Here is a 25,299-nt window from a genome sequence, read left to right as displayed (position 1 = left end):
AACTGGACTTAAGTACAATGAAATGACTTTAGCCATTTTAAGTATAAAATATGGCTGACAGCTGAGTCGAGTCGGGAGAGAGTCGGCAGGGCAAAAGTTGTGTGTGAGTCGTCTCGAAATGAAGCCGATTTGGCTGAGCAGGCGGGAAGAGGAGACACCGTGAAGTGGCACAGTGGTGGTGGCAGAGTGGCGCCAAATGATGCTGCAAAATGCTCCAAAGAAAGCAACAGCCATGGCAACTGCCTTGGCTCGTCCCGGGTAATCGCATTTAGTTACGGTTTATTAGCGACAGCAGCACAGCGCCAGAGAACAAAAAGCTACAAGCTGAAGTCCACTGCTCTCCCAAATACATAGATGTTCGAGCGCTCTATTAACCTGGGGGATCATAAAAGTTGTAATAAGTACAACGGCATACACATGGCCAGACTTCTCAGGACATCCACAGACTCGTCCTCCCAGTCCTCCCTCTCCGAGAGGCGTCTCCTGTGTGTCTGTGTTTTGATAAGTTTGGGTAGCTCTTTAATTAGAGTTCCAGCTTCCTTTGCTTTCCTTATTATTTACTAATCATAAATACATTTGTGTGCACGAAGAGACAGAAACAGCAACTTCAAGAGCAAAGCCAGTTGATACCGAAATATGTGTCACATTTAATGGCAGCATCCGCAGCATTTTCCGCCGATTTTCTTCGTTCCGCAACACTGCGGCAGCCAAGGCGAGTGAAAAACCTCGCAAAATATAATGCGACAAATGCCAAAAATCAAGGAAAATGTCTCAAAATGAAAATCAGAGCAAACCAGAGGGGCTTGGTGGCCAGAGGGGACAGTTGCCAGCGAGTTTCGCCGCTGTCATTGTCAGCATTTCTATTTCAGCAAAGACAAAGCAGCACAACAACAACAAAAAAAGCAATAAATTCCGGAGATTGTGAGGGCGGCAGGACACTGGCCACACCCCCGCTTACTCAGCCACTTTGGCTGAAAAGTCCCCGGGGGGACGCATGCAAATTGCAAATAATTTTTCCACACTTTATTCACTGTCTTGGCTGGCACGGCGAGGTCCGAACATGAACTCCACTTCCGGCGGAGAATGTGTGGCGGGTGCGAAGCGCGCACACAAAGCCATTGAAACGATGAATTATGGCGATTTTAAGGCCAACTTTGTCATGCAGCAGGAGGTAAAACAGTAGCTGTGCACCCACAAAAGACAGGAGACACACTCCAGCGCCGAGCCCAACTCAAACAACAGAAGAAGAGGCGACAAAACGCGCAAAGCCAGAGATATGCAGGGAAGCAAGTCTTTCTGGCGAGCAGATCGTGACACGAAGGAGAGCAAAGGACCGCTGCCCAGTCCACGTACCTCGAATAATGAGCACAATCACGTTCGCAGTCCATCACTAAGAGACCAGAATGTACCATGTACTCGTATGTATGCGGCCCCACAGTGGTGGCTTATCTGTGTGAGCCTTTGGCTTTCTCCCCGTTGAATAATGACCTCAAAATTGTAATGACTACAAGGCACGTACTCGATATACAGCACACACACACACACACCCCTAGTTTTGTTGATGTTACGCTCTGAGACCAAGTAGACTTCCGCTTTTCAATTAAGTTTCACACAGTACTCGTATTGTTGCGAGGTGTTTTATGCGCGATTTGCATGACAGTCGCGTTTATTAAACTGCCAACATCAGAGGTAATAGCTAACAACAAGAACAACAGCCAACACACACACACACACACACAACAAGCTGTCAGGGCCATATTGAAATTGTGGGCTGGGCTGGGCTGGGCTGGGCCAATATGCCAAGTGGAAAGGCAAAGTGTGTGCGACCTGTTTACGCTTGCTCACAAAGATAAATTGCTCAAGTGTGTGAGATAAAAGCAATTGAGAAGGCGGGAGGGGAGAGACAGAGAAGTTAAGCTTAAAGTAGAAGCAGCAACAACAAAAGGAAAGCAGGACAGATGGAAAACAGTGTCTTGTGGCTGAAAGCCGTGCACTGCAGCAAGCATCACTTGCGGCTACTCGGAAGTCGGAAGGTTCACATGGCAAGAGGCTCCCAGACATGGCCCCAGTGAAGTGCAAAATAGTGGCCAAAGCTTTGACTGGTTTTCCGCTAAGCAATCCCAGGCAACAGTTCCGATAATTCCACTAAACAATATTCAAAGCTACCCCAAAAGCTATCTCAAAGTCTTTGATGTCCAAAGTGCCGAAATGTCAGAGATAAACTCCCCAAATCCGCTTAATCACTCAACAGCAATTTCCTTCGGCACTTCCTTGCAGCGCACATTCCTGCCTGCAAATCTTTAATACTCTGCTGGAGTTTTCAAATTTGAAACTTTGTTGTGCCACTTCGAGGCTCTCAGCCATTTGTCTATGTCGGAGTGGTCGAAAGTTTCTTGCACTTTGTCTTACATCATTTTTCGCTGAAGCTCGAGACGGGGTCCTTTTTTTTTTTGCTCCATTCCGTTTTCGGTTTGATAAATTAGTTGGACATTGCAATTGCCCAAATGGCCAGAACAAGAAGCAAATGATGGCCTTCTCTGGCAGCAGGTCCCAGCTCCCAGCTCCCAGTTCCCAGCTCCCAGTTGGCGCTTCTGGCTGCCAGTTTTGCCAGTGGTCTCCGGTGTACTCTGTCTCTGGTTTTGGCTATGCAAACTACAGAAAACTCAGTCTTATGTTGGCTGAAATATCTCAACACCTCCAGCGCGGGGGGTGTTCGGTGTTCAGTCGTAAAAAGTTCTGCCCATTCTGCCGCAAGCTCTTATCTGCGCACATTTGTCATACAAGAACATAGAAATAAATGTCAGCAGCAGGAGCAGCAGCAGAAAACAGATGAGGGCATTGGGTGGCATGAGCCAAGGAGACGAGCAGACGAGGCTGATATGGTAGGCATTACGTAGGTCCATGGTCTGCGGCTTACGAGCAATTTCTTAAAACACATTTTCAATTTATTTAATACCTGTCCCGTGTCTACTTGTGCCATCCAGCTGTGTATATTAAAGCGAGTTGGTTTGCTTGTTGTTGTTGTTGTTGTCACAGGACTTTGTTCAAGGACTCTCGATACTGTCGCGCGGCTCGGTGGAGGAGAAACTGCGCTGGACCTTCTCGCTGTACGACATCAATGGCGATGGCTTCATTACGAGGGAGGAAATGACTGACATTGTGACTGCCATATACGAGCTAATGGGCCGCCTGCCCGACGAGTGTCCCGAGGAGGAGAAGATCAAGGGCAAGGTGGAGCAAATCTTTCAGGTAAATCCAAATCCAAAACTCCAGCCATTATTTATGCTAATTACACAATTTGACTTTGCCTCTGGACGAGTGCACGAACATGAAACTTATTTACTTTGCATTATGCAAATGCCAGAATTGTTGCTGTTTCAATTTGATGGCCAAAACCAGAGCCAGAGCCAGAGCCAGGCCATCGAGTCGCTTCTCTTGCCAGTCACGCATTGTCATTAGTGGGCTTGGCCTGGGCTTGGGGCAAGAGCCGAATTGATGATGCAAATCAGTCATCTAAATCTATCTTTATCTGTTTCTTAATCTTTGCACAGAAAATGGATATCAATCGTGATGGTGTTGTGACGCTTGAGGAGTTCCTCGAGGCCTGTCGCAATGATGATGCCATTTCCAGATCCATGTCCGTCTTTGATACATCATTCTGACCATATCCGACGGACAAGGGCGATGAGTATACGGTGCGAAGGCCGCGACGCAGTCGCAGTCGCAGTCGCAGCCAACAGCAGCAGCAGCAGCAGCAGCAGCAGCGGCAGGGGCCAGAGAAACGTAAGTCAAACCACAAGACGAAGAACAAGCAACCGCAAAAACAACAACAACAGCAACAACAACAACATAGCACTAGACATCAAGCGGCAGCCATAGGCTGCCACATCATTGACATGGACGGTGGCAGTGGCAGTGGCAGTGGCAGCAGCACCACAACAACACCATCAGCCACGGCAACGGCCAGCACAATGAACTGCAACATCCACCAGCAGCAGCACCACCACCGCGACGAGGAATATGAATACGATGAGGAGGAGGATCAGGATGAGGATGAGGATGACAACGACGATGATGAATATGGCTTAAGTCGCTCGGCAATTTGCCGGCACTGCCAACGTCCACAATGGGAAGTCGTGCAGCGTCCAGTGCGCCAATGCCGATCCCGCTCCAAGTCCACGTCCAAGTCGCGCAAGCGCAGCAAGAGCAGCAAGCGCCAGCAAAATCACCAAAGAACGAGACAGCATCAGCATCAGCATCAGCATCAACAGCCGCGCTGGCCCGAACTGAATGTGGCCAACGAGCAGGCGATTCGATTTCGCTGCCCGCAGGTGGGCCCGCTGGTGGGTCGCGATCTGCACACACCGCAGCCCAAGCACTTTCACCATCCGCAGCTGCAGCTGCAGGTGCCAAAAAAGAGTAAACGAAAATCCAAACATCAGCAGAGGGAAGGAACACAACAGACCCCTCGAAGTCCAGCCCAGTTCCCAGCCAGAGTGGCTGCCGTGGGAGGCGCACAGGTAGCCCAGCTGCCTTTGCCGCCACTGAGCGTGATTGTGGGTGGGCCAGAGGCGGGAGAGGGAGAGGAACAGCAGCTGCCGCACACACCGGACTCGCCGTCGCTGGTGACTGTCAGCACCTGGTACACGGTGGCCAAGCAGGGTGTCTCCTGCTAATCAGTTGTGTGCAGTGAGTATCCGTATCCGTATCCGTATCCTGGATGATTCCCGACATCTCTGCGACATTTCTCAATTCATCTTTTGAATCGGTCGAGTTGTTGTTGTTGTTCGTTTTTACATAGATCCATGTACATATAAATGTATACCTAAATACATAGCTACATACATATTTACATATTTACATACATATATGTGTATTTCGTATGCATCCGAATGTGTATTTGAGTGTATGTGTGTTTTAGCTAAGCTAACTTTGTTTGTATTTATTCGTTAATGTTTTCAATGTACTTTACATACGTATTTAAATGTTGTTTCCATTACTGGTGATTAGCCAAGTTACGTTTACATATTATGTACATATGTATGTATGTGGTATGTATGTACATTGGTCGATGTTGCAAACTGTGAAATGTGTTATAGTCTTAAATATAAATATATCTATGGGAATTGTATACATATATACATATATACATACATATGTAGGCTGATGAGTTGCATAACCGAAACCGAAACCAAAAACCAATACATTTATTTTACATAAAAATAAACAAAAAAATATGTGCAGTTCCAACACTTTTGTTTGGTTTTTCTTTAGTTTTACTCATACTCATAAATGTTGTTAGCTGTCCTAGAGTTACGAAATTGAAGTTTGCTGTGATGGAAAAACAAAACCAAAACCAAAACCAGAACAAGATCAAATTACAAAATATGTATAAAAACATAGCAGACGAAATTGTGTTAAGACTCGAGGCAAGAGAATTTATTGCTCAAGAAACTGCGTCTAAATATTTTTAAGCATAAGAAGAATGCATTTTATATGTGTGTGAGTTGTGAGTGTAGATGTCTGTGTGTGTGTGTGTGTGTGTGTGTGTGTGTGTGTGTGTGTGTAGAAATAACCAGAGACAGACCCTGAAGCTCATTGTGTTGCCGCTCTTTTGTGCTGTCAAAGTGCAACAATTTGAACGCTTCAATAAAGAAATTCCGCGGATAAATGTGATGTGATATTCCTTAATTATATTCCAGCACAGCACAGCACAACACACATTTCAATGTCAAATGGAAATTAATCGAGAAGCCCACACACACGATGCAAAAAAGAGTGTACCAAGTGTGGTAATAATATTATTATTGCTAATTGAATGAAGCGAGTATGCAGATTGAATGAACAGAACACTTTCAGACAATAAAATGTCGAGCCAGAAAAAATCGGCGTCATTGAAATGCAAATTGAATAGAATTTCGCTCAACTCGAACACACAAAAAAGATAGAGTAAAGAGATTTGAAGTGAAATTGGTTGGGACAAAATAATATGTGCTGCATTTAGGTGGCCAACTTTCTGCTTCCTTTCTGCATTGGGCAAGTTTAATTGGATGCGACGCCTGCCATGACATTGTACTCACATACATGCTAGTCCACTCTATTGTTTGGCCATGTATTATGAACGGATTGTGTTGTGTGTACAGATGTGTGTGCGAATGGGTGTGCCAACTCTTTGCAAACTTTGTGCGAGCGGCAAGCACATTGACGATGCGAATGGGCAAAGTTTGCTAAGCGTTAACTTATTTTTGCTTGACATGCTTTTGGTTGTTGTTCTTTTCATTATGCCACATTGGAAACACACACACACACACACACACACACACACACACACACACAGACAAGCAGAAACAAAGCAAACAAGGATACAAACGCATGGGAATTGAAATTTGTGTATGGCAATTAAAATATCTGCTTTATTTCTCTCTCTCTCTCTCTTTCTTTCTTTCTTTCTCTTTCTCTTCCTCTCTTACTGCTTATTGCTGCTGGCCCTGTACATGCACACACACACACACACACACACACACACACACACACACGAACACCCATACTGAAGCACACGCATTGATGCAGAAATTTGCATAAAAACCAAATGATATGCGACAAAACGAGAAAATGCCACGCGATTCTAACAAATAGACAGACAGAAAACTATCAAAGAGAAAAACTAAAACACATAGTAGCCATGTGCCCAATGTCCATAAATATGCAATTATGGCCTAGAGTGTGGAAGTGTTTATGCAGCAGCAGCAGCAGCGGCCCAGCCAGAACACAACAACAGCAACAGCAACAGCAACAGCTCAAACACTCAATAAACCCAACCAAACACGCACTGCTTGCAAGCAGTTCTTCTTTTACTGCAAGTAAATGCGCGCCACGAAAGCAGTTTCTGATGGCCACCGGCGCAAGCAGTTCCGTTCAAATTTGTTGAAGAATGGCAATGGCAATACATGCACTTGTAAGTACTCCCCTGCAAGCAGCCCAATCCCAAGAAATGACCCATTGAAAATTGATACATGTAAATGTCTATGGCATACCAAACGAAAGCTTTATACAATGAAAACTAAAACTAAAACTAAAACTAAACCTAAAACCACACTCTTAATGATTAAAAGAGAAAGATGAAGTTTGATTGAAAGATAAACTATATTTATACGGAGGAGAAGCCCAAAAACAAAATACTGCAACTATCAAAGAGAAATATATACGATACGAGTAGATACATAAATGAATTTCGACATCATTTAAACGTAATTGGAACCATTTTGACTTGCTACTTAAAATACAATAACAAAAATGAATTCCATTGTATGTGTAGATAATTAAATGTGAACTTTGTGCTGTCTAAATCAAAATAATGGTAAAGAAAAACCCCGCAGTATATTGTTGAATGCATTCCGATTCCAAATTAGAGGGATCAGAGTTGAGCGATGATGAATGAATGAATAATGTCTTCTAGCCTGCCAGTACACACATGTGTGTGTGCGTCAGAGAGAGAGAGAGAGAGAGAGAGAGAGAGTATTGGAAGCTGAAAGAAAATCAAATAAAAATTAGAAATCTTTGAATCACAAATTGGACCATAACAGCAAACAGCAGCTGAAACTAAAACAAAAGCAAAAGCAAAAGCAAAAGCATAAAGGAGTAGCATTAGCCGACATCCGTGTACATATAAATGTACATGTTTACATCCACGCACATGTGTAGTGTGGACATGTAATCCGAACAAGTATTTATCAAGTGAATTGGTGTGTAAATGTAACTTTTTGTAGCTAGATATAATGCACACACAAGAGCAGCAGCAGGCACGAGACGAAGAAGAAAACTACTAGAAATAGAAGAGGAAAAGTGTTTAAATTAAATTCGAATTCGAATTCGAATTGTACATAGTATGCAATAAATGTAAATGGAAAATGGTTTTCATTTGCTTGCAGCTCGCAGTTAAACCTACTAAAGAATCCTTCTCTATATTAACTCTAACTCAAAGTAATTGTTGCATTTTAAAACCCCCTATATTTACAATACAAACACACAAAGCTGTGTACTTAGCTGTAGTCTTCCAGGAGTAAACGTGACAGCAAACACCGACGAAACTCTATTCCACGTAGATACAAAAACCTGTAGCAAAATTGTACCTTAGCTGAAACACCTCGAAAGCTTTCCAAACTAAAACCAAAACCAACACTAAGCCCACAACTACACTGGACTAAAAACCTAAACCAAATGAAAAAAACCAACCGGAATACAAATTGTAAAACAATAGCGAAAATTGCTGTCAAAATCAAAGAGTTCAATATCATAATGGGATATACATAAGTATATGCGACAAACTATATTATTTTTAGATAAATGTTATCAATGGAGTATTAAGCAAAACGAACTTCTAGCAAACTCCACCCCCAAGCCACATTCGATTCCCCGAATCCCATGGTTCTTCAATGTAAATTCCTTCAACCATTGGTTTCCTACTACATACATATGTAAGCTACCAGCGGGGTCCGATCTGATCTGATGCACGACAATATAGAACCCGACAACCCGACAAACCTATCGCAAAACGATACTCACCCACGTACCCAGTACCCAGTGCCCCCACGTTCAAAGTCCGAACCCACCCCAAAACGAAGCCCCGTCTAAGCCCAGCCTGATTTCGATGGAAGTGATCTCTCCCCCCCCCCCCCTCTTTCAATCTATATATTTATCTAGCTTTCAATATTTTTCTGTGTTAGATTAGCAAACAAACAAAAACTTCAATGCTAAACACAAAAATAATGTGTCAAATTTTCAACAAAAAAGAAAAAACCAAAACAAAATATGTTAATATGGAGAGATATAATTGGAGGATTGCCAACCAAGTTGCAAGTATTTTCCAGGCCTAAGCCTTAAAAGTGTAAACCAAGAAACTTGAATTAGACGCCTCCGTAGCGAGAATGAAGGAAATATGTAATCGTTATTGTATAGAGAAAAGCTCCTTGGAGGGCGCGCGTGTCTTTTTTTCTTAATTTATAAGCTGTTAAAATCAAATTTTACTAAACCAAATTAAGTATTGAACAAAGCCAAGAAAGTCATTTAAACGGAGCATAAACGAAAGCGTAGAAGAACAATTATGTGTGTCTGTGTGTACCAAATGCAACAAACAAACAAACAAACAAACAAACAAACAAACAAAGAAAAAAGCAAAACCAAATATCTCGTTTTAGAGAAAATACTTGATTTCTTCAGTTGTTGCTGTAAAAAACCTGTATGTTGTATTTAAGACACAAGAACAGAGAAACTACATGTCATACCGTAGCATAGAGCTAAGGAAACAGTTTAAAATTAGCGATAGACGAACATTTGAGCCCCACAGCTCTGACTTGTCCAAGAGCGGGGGCCAGAGTGCAGCTCAGCTCAGCTATTCAAATTCGAATTGTTATCAGACGAGCAAAAGCAAGAGCAAAACGAGAGGCAAGAGTTACACAAATGTTTATGGGTGCCGAAGTCTTTGTTCGCTGCCCAAAGTTATCTTCAAGCAACCAGACAGCTTCTGTTTGACCAGAGCGAAACGAAGAGATTTGCGTTACAACAAAAAGAACACGTTACAAACACAATTACAAATTGAACATTGAAAATTGATAGTCGATAATTACGATAATATGTACATCCTAGTTGTAAACATAGCTGATCTTTTTGGTGTAAATTTTAAATGAGAAAACCAAACAGAACAACTCTCCATGCAATAAAAAACACAAACGAACAAACTAAATGTTTCAAAACCAAAACCAAAACCCAAAACCCAAAACCCAAAACAAACCGGAAACAAAAAATGTTTAAATGCAAACAGCATGAACCAAAAAAATACGACGGACAAAACTTAATTAAATGAAAACAAATATTTTTTTTGTGAAGTTAAAATGTGTATAAAGAAAATAAAAATTAAAATAATTATACAAAATCTATGAAGAGCTGTCATTTGAAGCGGCGGAAACTGCAGGTTTTGGCTGTGCCTGTTCCAAATCTGTATCGAATGCACTGATGATTACTGGACTGCCATAATGCGCCTGTGATTGCAGCCAAAGAGGCTGTTGTTGCAGGGCTGCAGGCACACCAAAGGGATTTGTCCAAATTAGGTGCGTGTCTGGCATTCGGAAAGCAGCAGAGCGGTAAATGGATGGCACGAGCATATTTTGTGCGCTGATCGAAGAGGAAAATCACTTACTATGGGCGAGTGGCTGGCATGTGGCTGTGCTCGTTCGTAGATGAAGACATAAATGGGGTCTAGGCTGGGGACAGGGCCACAGCCCTGGTCCCTTGACCAGCCACGTCCTGCAATTATAATGCGGTAACGCTCAGAGCACGCACAAAAGCAGGGTCAAAGTCTACAGAGACCGACAAGGAAACTCACTTAATTGTTACGAAAAAAACAAAAACCAAAGAGGCAAAGGCAAGGCCAGTAGACGCACATGACTAGGAGAGGCAGGAGAAGGCGCTGGCACACGGGTGCCATCATTAATTAAATCACGTTGTAACGGAAATGAAGTTATCGACAGGCATAAGTGCCCGTGCCAGAGGTTCCTCTCTGTGTGGCCAAACATGTGGGTGGGTCGCTTTCATGTTCCATTAAAGAGTTACTTTACCTCTGGCCACACTCATCACCCAATCGCACCACTCAACAACTCGTGGAAAAGCGAATGTGAGTATCTGAATGGAGGGAGTATCCAGTAAACGCTTCCTCCCAGTGAGCTGTATGCCCAAGTCATTCAGATCTCATCTGATCGGATATGCTCGTTTCCAAGCTCTTTTAGCAACATCAACATCAGGCTCAAGTGCTCTGCTCGAAGGATTACAAAGAAGTTGGCACAACATCTGCGCTCAATTCAGTGAAGACGACGACTTATCACCTTACTCTGCGCTCTTTCAATGGCCTCGTGGACCGGTTTCGAGTTGGGTTAACATTAGGAGCAGCTATGTCTTTGTTATGTCATCAGGCCACAATCCGTTTTTGGGGCCAAGCTGCGCATAAATATTTACGGGATTATCCCAACTGCTGTCGCAGACATTGACAGCGATTAAAGTGAATGGCTGGGATGGCAAATGCAGGCGAAGCCAATCGAAGCACAGTCCCTGGTGCCCAGAACTCCACCGTGTTGGCCGTTGGCCGTTGGCCGTTGGCAATTGGAAAGCGTTCAATTACTCGCAAGTAAGTATTTTCCGCCTACCTTAGGGCGTAAACGACTGGCAAACTGATTGGGGCAGGCGGCAAAAGCACTTGCCATGCTGCTTGAATGGTAAACCAATTAATGCACATAAAAACTCGCACTCCACTCACTAGCCCATTATTTCCATCTATTCCTGGCCATAATCAAATTCAGTGGCCACTGCCCGGTAAAGTTATTTCCGAAAGTTTGAATGTCTTTATGTGTGGCCAAGAAATCAGAGGCCGTGGACAGCCGGGAGGCATCAACAATGTTCTATTCCGTAATAAATACGGACATTATGGGAGGCCAGGACACACTCAACAAGAACAAGAACACGAACACGAACACGAACTATGGCCAGGGCCATAAACCGAAGCACTTTAATGCCACCAAATTTCGACATAAATGTGACACAAATGTCACACAAACTTATTGATTTCAGGTCCAATCACTTCCATATCCACAGCCACGCAGCTAACAAGAGACGGACAGACAGTGGGGGTGTGGTCTGGTAAGGCGTTGAAGTTGAGCAAACCACTTACATCTCGAGTCAACTTGAGGCCAAAGTCAAAGCCGAAATTGAAAGGCCGTAACCGAAAACCGAAAAACCAAAACTGTAATCAAACACTTTCCCTTCTGCAGATGGGAGGAAGCAGAGAGGCTATGGGAATGGGAATGGGAATGGGAATGGGAATGGGTCAGACCACAAACACATTGTCCACGGTGGGCCCAGTTTGTGTGTGCGGCTCAGAGATTGCAATTTACACGGCCCTTTGTGCGGGAAGATTCTTTGAGAATGCAATCTGTTAGCCTGCAAATTGGAAATCGGAATAATCGGAATAAGAATCTCAGTCTGAATTGATTTCGAAAGACGCCCAACTAGATTCCGGGATACATCAAAGTAAACACATAGCTTGAGCTCGCCAAGAGCTTAAGCATTTGAATGTGACATTCCCACTCCAATTAAATGTATGCATGAGCGCATTGGGAAATATGGAAACTTCCCTCTTGCAGTGTGCTTGAATATTTAATGCAAAGAAATTGACACAACTCTGGTTCTCCTAAAAGGTTATTGTTGCCCTTTTTTCTCCTCTTGCTACCTTTTACCGTTTGTTTCGCACCCTGATGCACAACCCACAAATGGGTCTGGCAGTATTTTCTCTACGTTTTGTTTTGTTTGTTCCTCTTCCTCTTAGCTTCTGCAGTTTTTTCTTTCTTTTTTTTCTGGTTGTTTTGCTTTTCATACTTTCCGTTATAATCACTTAATAAATAGAGCGCTGAACATCATCAACGGCATTCTCCGGTCTTTTGTTTATGCCTGGCGACAGCTACCCAGTGGAGGCAGTGGTGCAGAAGCAGCAAAAGATGGCAACGCTCAGCAACAATTAAGTCGCATTTGTAGTAAACTTTTGGAATACGAAAATATGTTAAGACTCTTGTTAAACTTGTCCGGTTGCACGAAAGTTTCCCTACACACCAGCCGCATCCCTCTTCCGCGGAGTGTAACTCTCCGCACCCACCCATATCCAGGCAGCTAATTTGTTAGCTTTGCAGTTTCTGCTCTCCTCCTCCCTGGTCTTTGGGTCTGTCCCCAACAAAGTTTTACATACGAATTAAGCTCGGAATTCTCCAACAAATACACACAGCCGCGAGCAGAAGCGCAGGACATTGAGTCAACATTTATGAGATTTCTTTTGGCACTCCTCGTTCCCACTTGCTTTCAATTGCATTTGAAGTTGGTCTATCTATCAATAGTATCGATACATACACGGGTATACGATCGCGCTAATAGCTAGCAGGAACCTTCTTTGATGCATATGCAATATGCATTACATATCGGCCAATTGGGCGTACAGCAAGCATGAGTCATGACATCCAGCTCTCTCCCGCTCCCTCGTATTGTGTGCCTTTCTCTTCTCGCTCTACTTATCCCTCTGCATCGCCATTAGCTGCACGAATATCTCTGTTAGCTACCAAATTGAAATACTTAAATGCTTAATGACACTGGTCAACACGACATCTGCGCCAGCCAAAGTCGGTATCTAACGGAGTTAGATATTAAAATTTAATTATACAATTTAAGCTTGAAAGCTAAACCAAAGTGGCTGCAATGTTTTCAGCACCGCAAATAAATGCAATACAATCAGATGACAGATACTTAATTCTATAATTCATTAAATAACAACAAAATTCACAGCAAGAAAAAAGTTCAATTTTGTTGACTAGTGTAACCAAAAGAGAACAGGCGATAGTCGGACCCCGGACCCCGGACCCCGAACCACGTTGCTCTGGCATCATAATGACAACGGAGGCTGAGTACCGCTTGAGGGTGAGTTCCGTTGAAGCGTTGGGATTGGGGTTGGGGGATGCGCAATGCAATTGTAATTTGCAATTGTGCGGCACATGAATTGCGGGTGATGCTCTGGCCTGTCCGTAGCTATCGCAAGCTCGATGTCAATGTCGATGCCGAAGCCAGTTGTAGACAGATAATGTAGCCACTGAATGCACATCCGTGTGTACGTATTCCCTTCGGCCACTGCGGAACTCCACTGCGAGCATCATTTGTGTGAAGGGCCGAAGCGAAATTAAATACACAATTACCATCAAATTTGAAGTGAGCGCCGAGAATTGATGGACATCAGCATCAGCATCAGAGAGAGGGGGGCTCACATATTGTGTGCGGGGTGGGCGGTGGGTCCTTGAATGTTCAATCGGAACAGGAACTGTCACGCATTGTTATCTTGTTCCTTAATTGTCGCCGGGGGCCCAACCCAGAGGCCAGGCAGTCGACAGCTGCACCTCTAATTACGCTCCATTATACTCCTCGAAGCTCCAGCCATGTCCATGCTTTACGGGAGAGAGGATGAGAGTCCCCATGAGGACCAGCATGTACATACATACGTACATACACTATGTGGGCCATGGCTAATTTATGCGCATATGTTATTGGCAATAGCCGCACATTACTCAACCAAAAATATGCAATCAAAACCGTTAAGACAGCATAATGGGGAGGCTTAAAGGGAGAAAGGAAGATGGAACGATAGACACTAAAGAAAGCACAACAATAATTGCAGACGAGAAGGGACGTGTGAGACGCTTCTTACGCGTCACAACTTAGCGGTCAAATTTAACATATTTTCCTCATCTGTCATCTACATCAACAACACTACTCACGCCAACAAGCTCCTTTAGCTCGCCACCCTCCCCTAGAGCCACACACTGCAGAGTCAGGGCAGAGACGTGTCTGCGCGAAGCAGAGTGTAAATGAGAGAATGTGAAAAAAAAACAAATATAAGCTGCGGGACTGGGTGGGTTTATAGTAGTGGACTAATAGTAATGATCCAATCGGATCCCAATTCGGTGATCTGATAGATATGGTCTTTCCCTACGGAATGGGAGGTTTTCGCCCTTTTGCGGGGGCGTGGCTCATTTTTGAAATACACTTGTAACAGTGTGAGCATACAGAAGTCTGGATGCAAAATTTGATGGCTCTAGCTCTTATAGTCTCTGAGTACTAGGCGCTCATTAGGACGGACAGACGAACGGACAAGCAGACATGGCTCAATCGACTCGGCTATTGATGCTGATCATGAGGCACTCAGTGTCTCCCACTGAATGGTGGATGGGGGATTGAGAGGCATGGGGCATGGGGAGGCATGACTGTCCAACCCGTTGACATGCTTATCGATCGCTCGGACTAGAAGGCCTATGAATCATTTGTCAAGTGTTTCACAAACCCACACTGAATATGCAAATTGCTTTGGCCCTCCTGCTCTCTCACTCTCACTCTTTCGGATCGGTGAATAGGTCCGTGAATGAGTGCGCACAAGTGTGAATAATCATGTGAATAAACCAGGCAATTGTATCTATGTTTAGGCAACTGAAACCGAACATTAAAGCAGCAGTTCCAATGCTCGCATGATACATATATTCATATTCGTATGATCCATAATCAGCGTCCATGAATAAATGCCTTTGAATTAAGTTTAGCAGTAATAAGTGACCCATAAGTGAACGGCAACTCATGCCCAGCACTCTGGGCCATAAAATTGCCAGAGGAGGCTCCCGTCACTGTTTTATCAGGTCACCGGAGTGATTCTGGGGTATGCCATGCTGCGGCTTAGCCATCGAACAAAATATAAAAGCAAAGGCAGGACACTCCATTCCTTTCCCTGGATGTTTGTGGGGTGCTTGCAGTTTGACGTTTCCTGCAAGAAAACATTCCGCTGCTTGTAGAGGTAATGGATCGCACGGCTAATAGATTAGTTGTCTGCTCAAGCAGCAGCTTGAAACCATGCTTAAGTGCTGTGAAGACATGGGAGAATGCAGCTTGAGGTCATTAATACTTCACTAAAGTACTTCACAGTAGGTGAAGCTTGCTAAGAAAATGAATATAATTAAAAGGAACTTATTGTGTAGCAATGTAAAGGATATACAAAAAACTGGTTCTGAAATTCCCAATATATCCCAAACGAAAACGAGAAAAGGCTAAATAACTTTCGTATGAATGGGATCACATTGGAGGGCATTTCGACTTTGGCCAAAGAGTGTCAGCATGTTCCAAGTTGTGGGCCAAATGAAGAGGGCCGCCAACGGGGCGTGTAAGCAGCCTAAAGTGAAGAGCACAACCTTCGCCTTGGTCCCATGGTCCACGGTCCACGGTCCACGGTCCATGGAGCTGCCACTTGCTTTCGCCCTTTATCCGTTTTCTTTTTCAGCATTTTGTCAAAAGCCCGCCAAAGGGAGCCGACCCGTGGCCTGATGGGAGGGGGGCTTAAAAGCAAAGTTATGTCGTGTCCCAGCTCCGAGCTGCGAGCTCGAATGCATTGCATCAATTAGGCGCCCACATGTAGACAGTAAAAAGTCAACGACTGGCGCAAATGGTCAACAAGGAGCAGCTGAACGGAGGGCCAGGTGAGAGCGGACAGAGCTTAGGCCTAAGCCTCGACAGGATTACAAACACTCTCCACTCAGCCAGGCCAAAGTCAAAGTCCAGGACATTCGATGCAATTGAATTGAAATCCAGATCCAAACCAAGTTAGAAACGGCCCGAGGATGAGGGTCGACTGCCTGGCAATTTATTTGCCAGATCCCAAAATATATGTATATATGTACGGGCATGTATGTACATATGTAAGGAAATGTGTTGCTCGTTCGCAATCAGCAAATGGCAGCGCCCGACCATGAGAGCATTGAAAACGATAATTTAGTGCCAGGCCCCAACAAAAAAAAACAAAAAAAAAACAAAGCCCCCGGGAGGAAGGCGGCAGGAAGGAATCCAGGAATGTGCCAGTCTCTAAATATCTTCCGCATCGATAATTAAATGAACACTCAGTGAGTGCGGCTGCGGTCGACACACAAAAAAACATTCAAAGTAAGCCCAAAATATTGCCGAAACAGGGAAGGGTCGAAAGGGTAGAAAGGGTAGAACTGCTGAAGATGCAAATCGAGGCGAATTGTTTGTTTGGACTGGGCAACGATTTGCATTTCCTTTGTCACGTTAATCAACCACTTTCACTTGTTGGCCAGAAGCAAACAGAAATCAAATTGACTTTATTTGTTTGGGCACAATCCACGATGCAACGGGAAGAGGATTAACTTTTAAGCTCTCTTTCAATTGAAAGTGCACCAAATGAATAAAGTTGGACCAAAAGAAGGTCTCAGTTGAGTGCTTATCAAAAACAATTAACGATGAGACGGCGATCGATTGAGGCGTGCAGTTTGCATCCAAACACTCTTCTGCCATCAAGTTGAAGTTATTTTTTGTGGCATTGCTGGGGAGCTTTGGCAGGCAAAGGACATGCCAGCAGGCAAAGGCTTGAAGACGTAAACTAAAATGTAAATGAAATTGTCGTCTATGAACACAGCAACCCCAACCCCACCACGTAGGGTTAAATGGGTGCGGACTTGCCAGCGTCCTTCGTCCTTCGTCCTTCGTCATTCTGGCGTTGGCTAGGAAAATGTCACGGAAATAGCTGGGAGATTAGATTGATGAGTTTCCCAGCTAAGCCAACTGTCTTGCTCCTTTGCCAAATATTGTTCACTGCCTGAGCTGAGCTGACAGGACCAAGCCAGTAGGCAGTAGGCCTGCTCAGTGCTTGCCAAGGATGGGGCCTACTCCCCATGCAGCGTCGCGGAGGAGGCGAGAGCTTGGCCAGGCTCCAGGAGACGGCTCAGGCCGGCATCGGTCTCAGTTTTGATTATACGCCAACATAAGTTTATTGCGGCTCCGCCATATTCCATGTGTGCTATCTGCGCCTGGGTCTGACAACTGTAATTAATTTAATTAGAGCTCCCCTCCATCGCCACCGCTCCATTCTCCTCAAGAGAGATTCAGTTGCCAGGCGGATATGTTGACGGGACGCGACAAGAAACGAAACTATGGCAAGGTCGCTGCTGAGACCACTGATGGGCCACCAGGTTACCCTGTAGTCTGCTGGTCTTTAAAGCTGTTCATCTCGCCTGTAAATACCAACTGCCGAGAAGCTATTTAAATCCAATACTCATTCAAGTCATCACTGTGGTGGAGTTTCTTTTGGTCTGTGGGCACTCGCAATACCCTCGAATATCCAAGCACCAGGACACCTCGCATGGCCAGGGCCATGGCAGGGCGAAAAACCAAAGCAAAACAAAAAAGGCGGCAAAGAAAAAATAATGTCCAACATTATCGTTGACATTTATTAGCCTCAACTAAGTGAAATTGTTTGCTTTTGCCCTTCTCCAGGCTGTTGCCTCTTTTTGTTTTTGGCAACACCCTTCCGTATGCCATATGAAATATTCATACGTGTGCGTGTGTGTGTGTGTGTGCGAGTTGGAATTGTAGGTGTGCCTGGGTTTTGTCACGTTTTTCGGTGAGGCAGGATGAGTGCAGGAAGTCGACAGAGATATTGTTTTGGTTATTCCACTAGCCTCCCCCAGCACACATTTTATTTGTCGCCAAAACTTTGCGTGTTTATGGTTTATGCACACCTTCAACACGCGCACACACACACGCACACACACACACACACACAGAGAGTACTGGCTAAGGATTTGCTTTAAGGACATTGCTTTGGGGTTTTTGTGGGTTCTTAAGTGAGTGTTCCAATACTTACTCTTCGAGTGCCTCTTCAGGCCTCCCTCTGCTTGGATCATATCTTCAGCCAGCCATCGGCCTTGCGGAGTTCACTTCTTCCGTCTCTCTCTGAGAGTTGACTAACTGAAACTTGATTTAAGGCGCTTCTCTATCGGATGGAATCCAGTTGACGCCAATTCGGCATGCCCCTGACCCTGACCCTGCCCACGCACCATGCAAATGTCGCTGCCAGCTTGTGCTCGTGGCTGTGTGAGAGTTTCGCTCTCATTCACTCTCTCTCTCTCTCTCTCTGGCTTTCGGTATACACATCCTTATCAGACGCCTTAAAGTTCTGTTCAGTAGCTACAGCTCTACAGAAATGTGAATAAATAACTGTGATCCAATGTGAAGCAATCTTTGAGAACTAATCGTCAAACAAGACGCACGAACGGCATGTTTTACCCCACAGTTTGAGTGAGAAAGTTGTCAGCGTGTCTTTGCACTCTTACCCCGAATATAAACACTCTAACTGCTCGCCTTCAGCTTTCAGCTCTTGCACGCAGAATGGATCCAACTCCAAGAAGTTAAACTCATTTGGCTGTGGCCAGGGAAACTTCCACATACCGAATATACAGTTTGTGTGCCCCAAATCCAAGTATAGACTTCAATAAATCCTTGACCCTCATGAGCAGAAAACGCCTCTCGGCTCCTATTCGTCCTCGTGCCCTGTCCCTTGTCATTTTTTGTTTTGTTTCCAGAATTGGCTAAAGTTTTAATGATATAATTGGCCAAACAACAGAGAGTCGACCCCGGATGCCCGAATCTATACCCACGCCACACTCGCGGAGAGTATTTTGGTACAAAATGTGCACAAATTTATGAAAATAGCTGCAAGTATTTTTGTGTGCGAGTCTCGCTCCTGCGACCTAACCAACTAATGAAAACCTTTAGCGAAAGGCAAAAAGTGTGCTCCAACTGGATACACCACGGGGTGTGTGTAGCTGTGGGAGAGCCAGCATAAATATGTTTGTTTCTCTGAGGAAACTCTTCAAATATTGGCAGTAGGGTATCAACCGTTCGTACACCCCACACAGGCGAGCTCAAACTTTGTGTCATTTCACCGGGATGAACGGGGAAATGGCAGCTCTGTGCGTGAACTTTTCGGTGTCCATCTCCGGCCTGGGTCTCATCCAGCGCCAATTCCCCAACGACAGTTTAGTGCATTAAAGCGGCACCGGCTTAAAGTCTGAAAAGAATTGCTCGGGTTTTCGGGTTGGCCATGGGGCACTGCTGAGAAGCATCGATGGGTTACTGTGGGTTAAAGATGGTGGCATGTGCCACGAATATCTATCTATTCTTTCACAGAGAGAAATTCATAGTATGCCGGAACTACTCTGGGTACACTGTGACTGTGTGACTTTACATTCCTTGCGATTGCTGTGCAATACATTATTCAAAACATGGACGAGCCTCGGTGGCTCGTATGCCAATGATACACCAACACTCTGGGGCACACCTTGTCTCTACTTTCATGCGGAATGTATTGCAGCGCCGAAAGGTTGAAACCCAGCTGAGACTGCCAACAAATGACTGACTAAACAGTCCGCGAATTTGGTGCTGCATAATTTTGAGAGCCACAGATACAGATACAGATACAGATACAGATACCCACACACATGGACAGGAGCACAGAGAGCGAAAAAGGGCAAAGGGAAAATGTGAAATGTGAAATGTGAAATGTGAAATGTACTTGGCAAAATGCGCGAAATTACGCAAATAAAATTTACATAAGCAAATTGCATAAAATCATCATACAGAGCAGGACCCCAAATACACACACACACACACACACACAGAGAGAGAGACTGAGTGTGTACACAATATAATTATGTTGATTCATTTATGTTTAATTAACTGCGCACCGCGTATTTATAGATATAAATGAAACATTCAGCCAACTGCCAGGCGTCTATACGGGCCAGCAAATGAGATTTTCCATTCGAATCGAAATTGCACTTTTAGATAGAAATTGAAATTGAAATAGAAATAGAAATAGAAAAATGTGCTGTCCCCTGGCACACACTGATTGAGCTTCACAAACAGGAAGAGGCTGAGCCGGGGGCTGAGCTGTGCCACCCACTTAATAGCCAGAAAAAGTGTCAAAGAGAGAGTGCCAGTATGAGTAATGTTTTAGGCGAAATACATTAATCGAAAGCTCTCGTACTGATGAGAAAACATAACCAAAAATGAACCAAAAACTGTTCAGCAAAGGAACTCATGCTCTTGATTAAGCATTTAGACAATCAAATATTACGCACTTCAAATATTCCCTTCAACAACCAATCGACCCATCTACCAATCATTTCCAATCTAAGAACGGAAATAACTCCACTCTAATAGCTTGCAAATGTATCAGACAAATGAGTGCATGAAACCATTTAGAGGAACAATTTAATGTTCAAGCTGCTTTGCTTATCTTGGCACTCGCCTCCATTTCCACTTTCTGGCTGTCATCGTCTGTTCGTGTGCGTATTTGTTTGTGCGGAAGGTCATGACACACATTCGACAAAGAGGAGCGACCTGTCTACCTGCTCCTGCTCCTCCGACGAGAGTCCAGTGGGGCCTTTGTTGTTTTGGTTTTGGGCTTGATTAGACTCCAACCTATGCATGTCTGTGTCTGTGTGTGGGTGACCTTGCAGTTGGCCCGGACTTGGACCGGGGCCAAGTCAAGTCAAGCAAAAGAGCGCGACCATAAAAGTGCCCTTTGGAAATGATATCAGAAATAGAAACGACCAGATAAAACAATAAGTGTGCGGAATTGTCCTGATAATGTGCAGAGGCCATGGCCCCGTATTCACGGAATGAATATTAGCCAATTATTTATTAGTTTGTAACCAATAGCCAGGCAGGGGGAAAGTTGTGATCCTGCCGGATCTTGGATAATAATAGGAAAAGCCAGGAGCAGAGAGACCCGGCTGCCCGGCACCTAAAATACAACGTAAATAGTAATTAATAAGGAACACAAAAAGGGACAACGCCAAATGCGAATGGGATAAAAATAGGAGCAAAAGTTAGGAAGCTCTGCGACCCATCCATCCTCAGGGACCGACTGGGACCATCCACCCACCATCCACAGTGCGCCCACTCTTTCCGGGCAACCCCCTGTGAGCGGCGTTACCCGGGACACACTCATGCAGGGAAATAAATGGCGACAGGCGCTTTTAATGACGCAGCAGCAAACACTCGGAAGGCGTCGACCCACTTGCCTCAGCGGGGAATTTCGGTCAGTGTATGTGTGTGTGTGTGTGTGTGTGTGTGTGTGTGTGTGAGCTCAGCAGCTGTTAAATATTTGCTTAGTTCTTTTTGTTTTTGGCTTTGGCAAAGCATTTGAAATGGAATGTATTAATAATTGTCAAATGTTTAATTAGCCAAACGAACATAACCCGTTAGCCAGCGAAATGAAGGAATAGACAATGCAAAACAGACACACACACACGCACACAAAGACAGCGGAACATTTTACCGGCGCCAAAAAGATGCGTAAAAAAAGAGGCATCTCTTTCCACCCACCCAGCCAGCAGCTACCTCAATGTCTCCCCTTATTACGCTCCATCTCCGAAGACCCACTTCGCCACCCCCCCCCCCCCCCCCCCCTCCCACGTTACCCCTCCACAACCCACACACAGCTGTGGTGTTCTAGGCACTGCATTAGAGAAAGGGTATTTTGCGCCTGGGACATTTCCACTGAGCACGCGAGAGAGAGAGAGAGAGTGCGAGCGCAAGAGAGAATTGCCCTCGGAATGGGATTTCGTACAAGTTGCATGCGATAAATGTGTCGCACTGCGATATATTCGTAGAGTCCATCGCTTGGCACTCACACACAAGCTGGAGATGTCAAATTAATTAGGCTTAATAATATCTATCAGTATATGGTGAAATATTTAAATAGAGCAAACAAATATTCAAGCTGCTAAAACACATTCAATTGAATTGAATCAAATTGAAAACTACTTGGTGATCCACAGCTGCAAATATTTGCAACTTAATTAAATATTTTATTTTATTGCATGCGATAACAGATAAAATAATACAAAAAAACAGTCGAAAAATGAGGAAAAACTGAATTTTAAATTGTGAAAAAAGTCAGCATTAGGTTTATATTTATGGTTTAGTGTTCAGATTTCTGCCTTTTGGTAATTCAATTATGTACATTTTATTTTTATATTTTCTTTGGCATTGCCTTAGCTAGGGCCATGCCGAGCACTGATGTATTAAATCACATCATTTAAACCACATTAAATTGAAATTGAATATTCTTCATTCAGAGATTTCAGGAAACGACAACAACAAATACTAGAAAAGATGTAGGATGAAGCGCAAAAAAAGGAGCAAAACAATACAAATATTATCAAGAATATTGGCTAGAAAGAGAGGGCTGAGAGAGAGGGAGTTTTATCAACAAAAATGATAAATAATTCGTTGGAAAAGAGATTTTTGAATACTTGCCATAAAGATGCCCAAAGGAGGAGCGAAAACAAAGCTATCAGAAAGCAATTAATGGCCAGGAACCAGCAAAGTTGCACATTAATCTGCTCTTGATGTAAAGTGCATAATAAAATTGTAGAAAATTTAATTATGCGCAATTAATGCGCATTAAATGCATTCGGCAACAACAGCCACCGATTGATCCGGGCAGGGTGCGGAATGTGCTGGCTGTGGCCTTGGTCGGGGCCATGTTCTTGGGCGTGTCTATTGATATCAGCTAATTGACTGCCATCAGGCGGCAGGACCATCAAGCAGATGGCCCGGCATTTGCTCGGTCAACTGCTAATTAACATTCCCAGTTGGAGCCCCGCAGCAGTCCAGTGGCAGCGGTGGAGAACGTGGATTACATGCATGGCAGGGATAATCCAAGGCAAATGCCCCTACACAGAGCACAACAGGGCAGAGTAATTAAATGAGTAATAGCTGTCGTCCCCTCAGCAAGGAGTCTGATCAAAATAATACGCTATGCTCTTTAAATTCTATTAAATCAGTGAAATACACTCACAAATATGTTAATATATTGCTCAAGCAAAGTCTTCTATTTGGTCTTTCATCTGTTGCAGCTGAATGGAACATTGTAGGATTGTAAGCCTCAGCAATGTCCTGGAAGACACCTCTATTGTCGCTGCTAAACCAGAGTCACCGCGTCAGACGATCTTTCGCACACGAAAGTTTGGGTTTGTCGGTCTGTTTGCTGAGCCTCCAAGGGAACTTTCTCTAAGCCAGAAATGGGCCAAAGTACTTAGCAACTGCATTATGAAACATTTATGATTTTCACGCACAGATTTCAGATTTTGTTTGAACTGCGAGTATTTCCGGCCTACCAGCCCACAAACGAGTGAAACTTTGCAAGCAGCCAGCAGGAGGCTAACTTTTGCCCACTGCACACATAAACATGTCGGCAGGGCTGGGCCGGAGGTCGCTGCTGTTTGACCCCCATACAACATTGATCGGGAACCGAGACGGAGGGAAAGTGTCCAAGCCAAAGCCAAAGCCAAAACAATGGCATAGGTCATTTTTAATTGCCTTTTATCGAGCGCCATGAATGGGGGATATTTCTTTGGTAATTGGAAAATACTTTGCTGCCATTTGGACTCCTGTCCGGCCCACCACTCACCCACTGCACGGCACTCTGCTCTGCCCTGCTGGCTCTTTGTTTCCCATCCTGCTGGTGCCACGCTCAAATTATTAGTGTCATTTGTTTTTTGGGGCTCTGAAAAATGACAAGCGCCACCGCATAACGGACATGACAGGAGAGGACAGGACAGGACTGCCTACCTCTCACTCCCCTCAGTTTGATCGCTCTGCCGCTGGCGCTCATTAGCGTGGCGGCCATAACAAGTAGCCGACCCGTTGGCTCCACGCTTGCCCATTGACCATTGGGCTAACTTAGGCAAGTTACTTACCTGAACCCACCAGCCCCCTGATTTATGGCCTTAGCCACCATTAATCAAAGCCAGCAGCAGGCAAGCAGGCTCCTGCAGCGGCAGGCCGCAGCGACAGGACCTCGGTTTTAGAGCGTGGCTTGATTGAAACTTGCTCCGGCTGGAAGATGGAACATTCTGAACATTCAATGTTTGTAAATTGCCTGCGAAAACTTGCCTGTGCTGAGATTGCAGGTGGCTGAAATATGACTTTGTTTATGGCTTGTCCATAATTATTACTGCCACCTAAAGAGGGAAAAAAGAGCAGACAAGAGGAAGGTGTTCCTGTGTTCCTGTCTCTTGTAAGTGGGGAAATTGTGTGGCGCAGTGCCCATACCTTTGCTTGTTGGCATATTGACGGGGCGCATATTTTTTCACGATTCCCAGAGACCGAAACGAGACGCTCCCTGCCACAGGCGCACAGTGGCTCGGGTTGCGGCATGCAAGTTTAAAATTTCACTAAATAATTGAAGGCTTCAAACTGACCTGGAGGCAGGCTTAGTTGTCTCTTCTCTCTCTCCATCTCGGGTGCTTTCCTGTGGCGCTTTGTTAGGCAGAGAGTCGAACCACTGTGGCCTGCATTTGCATATGTTCCTCATGCGTAAGATGATTGCTGGCCAGGAAGGGGCGAGGACGCGGAGGACGCGGAGGACTTGGAGGACGCAGTTGTGCGAGGAGTGCAGTTTGTTTGTCTTGCACTTGCGACTGTCGCAACAGCTGTCCGGACATTGTCGCATTGATGAAGCACTGCCGGCAAAATGGCAATTGCAAAGGCAAGGACAAGGGCAAGGGCAAGGGCTTGTGGGCTGAAGCCTGATGGAGCATGGAATGGATAGGATTTGAGTGTAAGCCCTGTCAAAGGATATCACATCCATCAGGCAGCACCATATGTTGTCGCCTTGCCACTTGCCAACTCGCAAAGAACAAAAACCAACAAAATGGGAAAACAAAAAAGAAACCAGCCACATGAACAGCGTTTTGAATTCATTTCGGGGCCAATCAGCCAGTGGCATTTTTGCTGCGATCAAAGATCGATCGGCGGGCAAATCGATCAAAGTTTTCAGTAACGGGAAACGGGAAACCAATCCAATTATTTGGATCT

General features: G+C 44.7%; 1 protein-coding gene and 1 long non-coding RNA gene across 3 annotated transcripts in view; both read left to right on the top strand.

Moving 5' to 3' along the window:
* Positions 1-19,897, top strand: part of LOC117588643 — a 62,382-nt gene extending 42,485 nt beyond the window's left edge. Inside the window, exons 5-9 of one of the 2 annotated variants that reach the window (XM_034280076.1) lie at positions 3,037-3,249; positions 3,552-3,641; positions 3,690-4,807; positions 17,821-17,830; positions 19,887-19,897. In XM_034280076.1, the coding sequence (XP_034135967.1) occupies positions 3,037-3,249; positions 3,552-3,641; positions 3,690-4,676 (1,290 nt within the window). In that variant the 3' untranslated portion in view covers positions 4,677-4,807; positions 17,821-17,830; positions 19,887-19,897. Of the gene's footprint in view, positions 1-3,036; positions 3,250-3,551; positions 4,808-17,820; positions 17,831-19,886 lie in introns of those variants that run through there. The other variant, XM_034280075.1, reaches the window with a different exon arrangement.
* Positions 19,898-21,506: 1,609 nt separating this feature from the next.
* Positions 21,507-25,299, top strand: part of LOC117588650 — a 47,894-nt gene continuing 44,101 nt past the window's right edge. The window contains exon 1 of the long non-coding RNA XR_004574153.1: positions 21,507-21,553. This is a non-coding gene — a long non-coding RNA (uncharacterized LOC117588650). The remainder of the gene's footprint in view (positions 21,554-25,299) is intronic.

This window comes from Drosophila guanche, unplaced genomic scaffold (genome assembly GCF_900245975.1).
Source record: "Drosophila guanche unplaced genomic scaffold, DGUA_6, whole genome shotgun sequence".
In the NCBI taxonomy this organism is placed as follows: Eukaryota; Metazoa; Arthropoda; class Insecta; order Diptera; family Drosophilidae; genus Drosophila; species Drosophila guanche.
The sequence above is the reverse complement of the archived record's forward strand: the minus strand, read 5'-3'. Positions and strand labels throughout refer to the sequence as shown.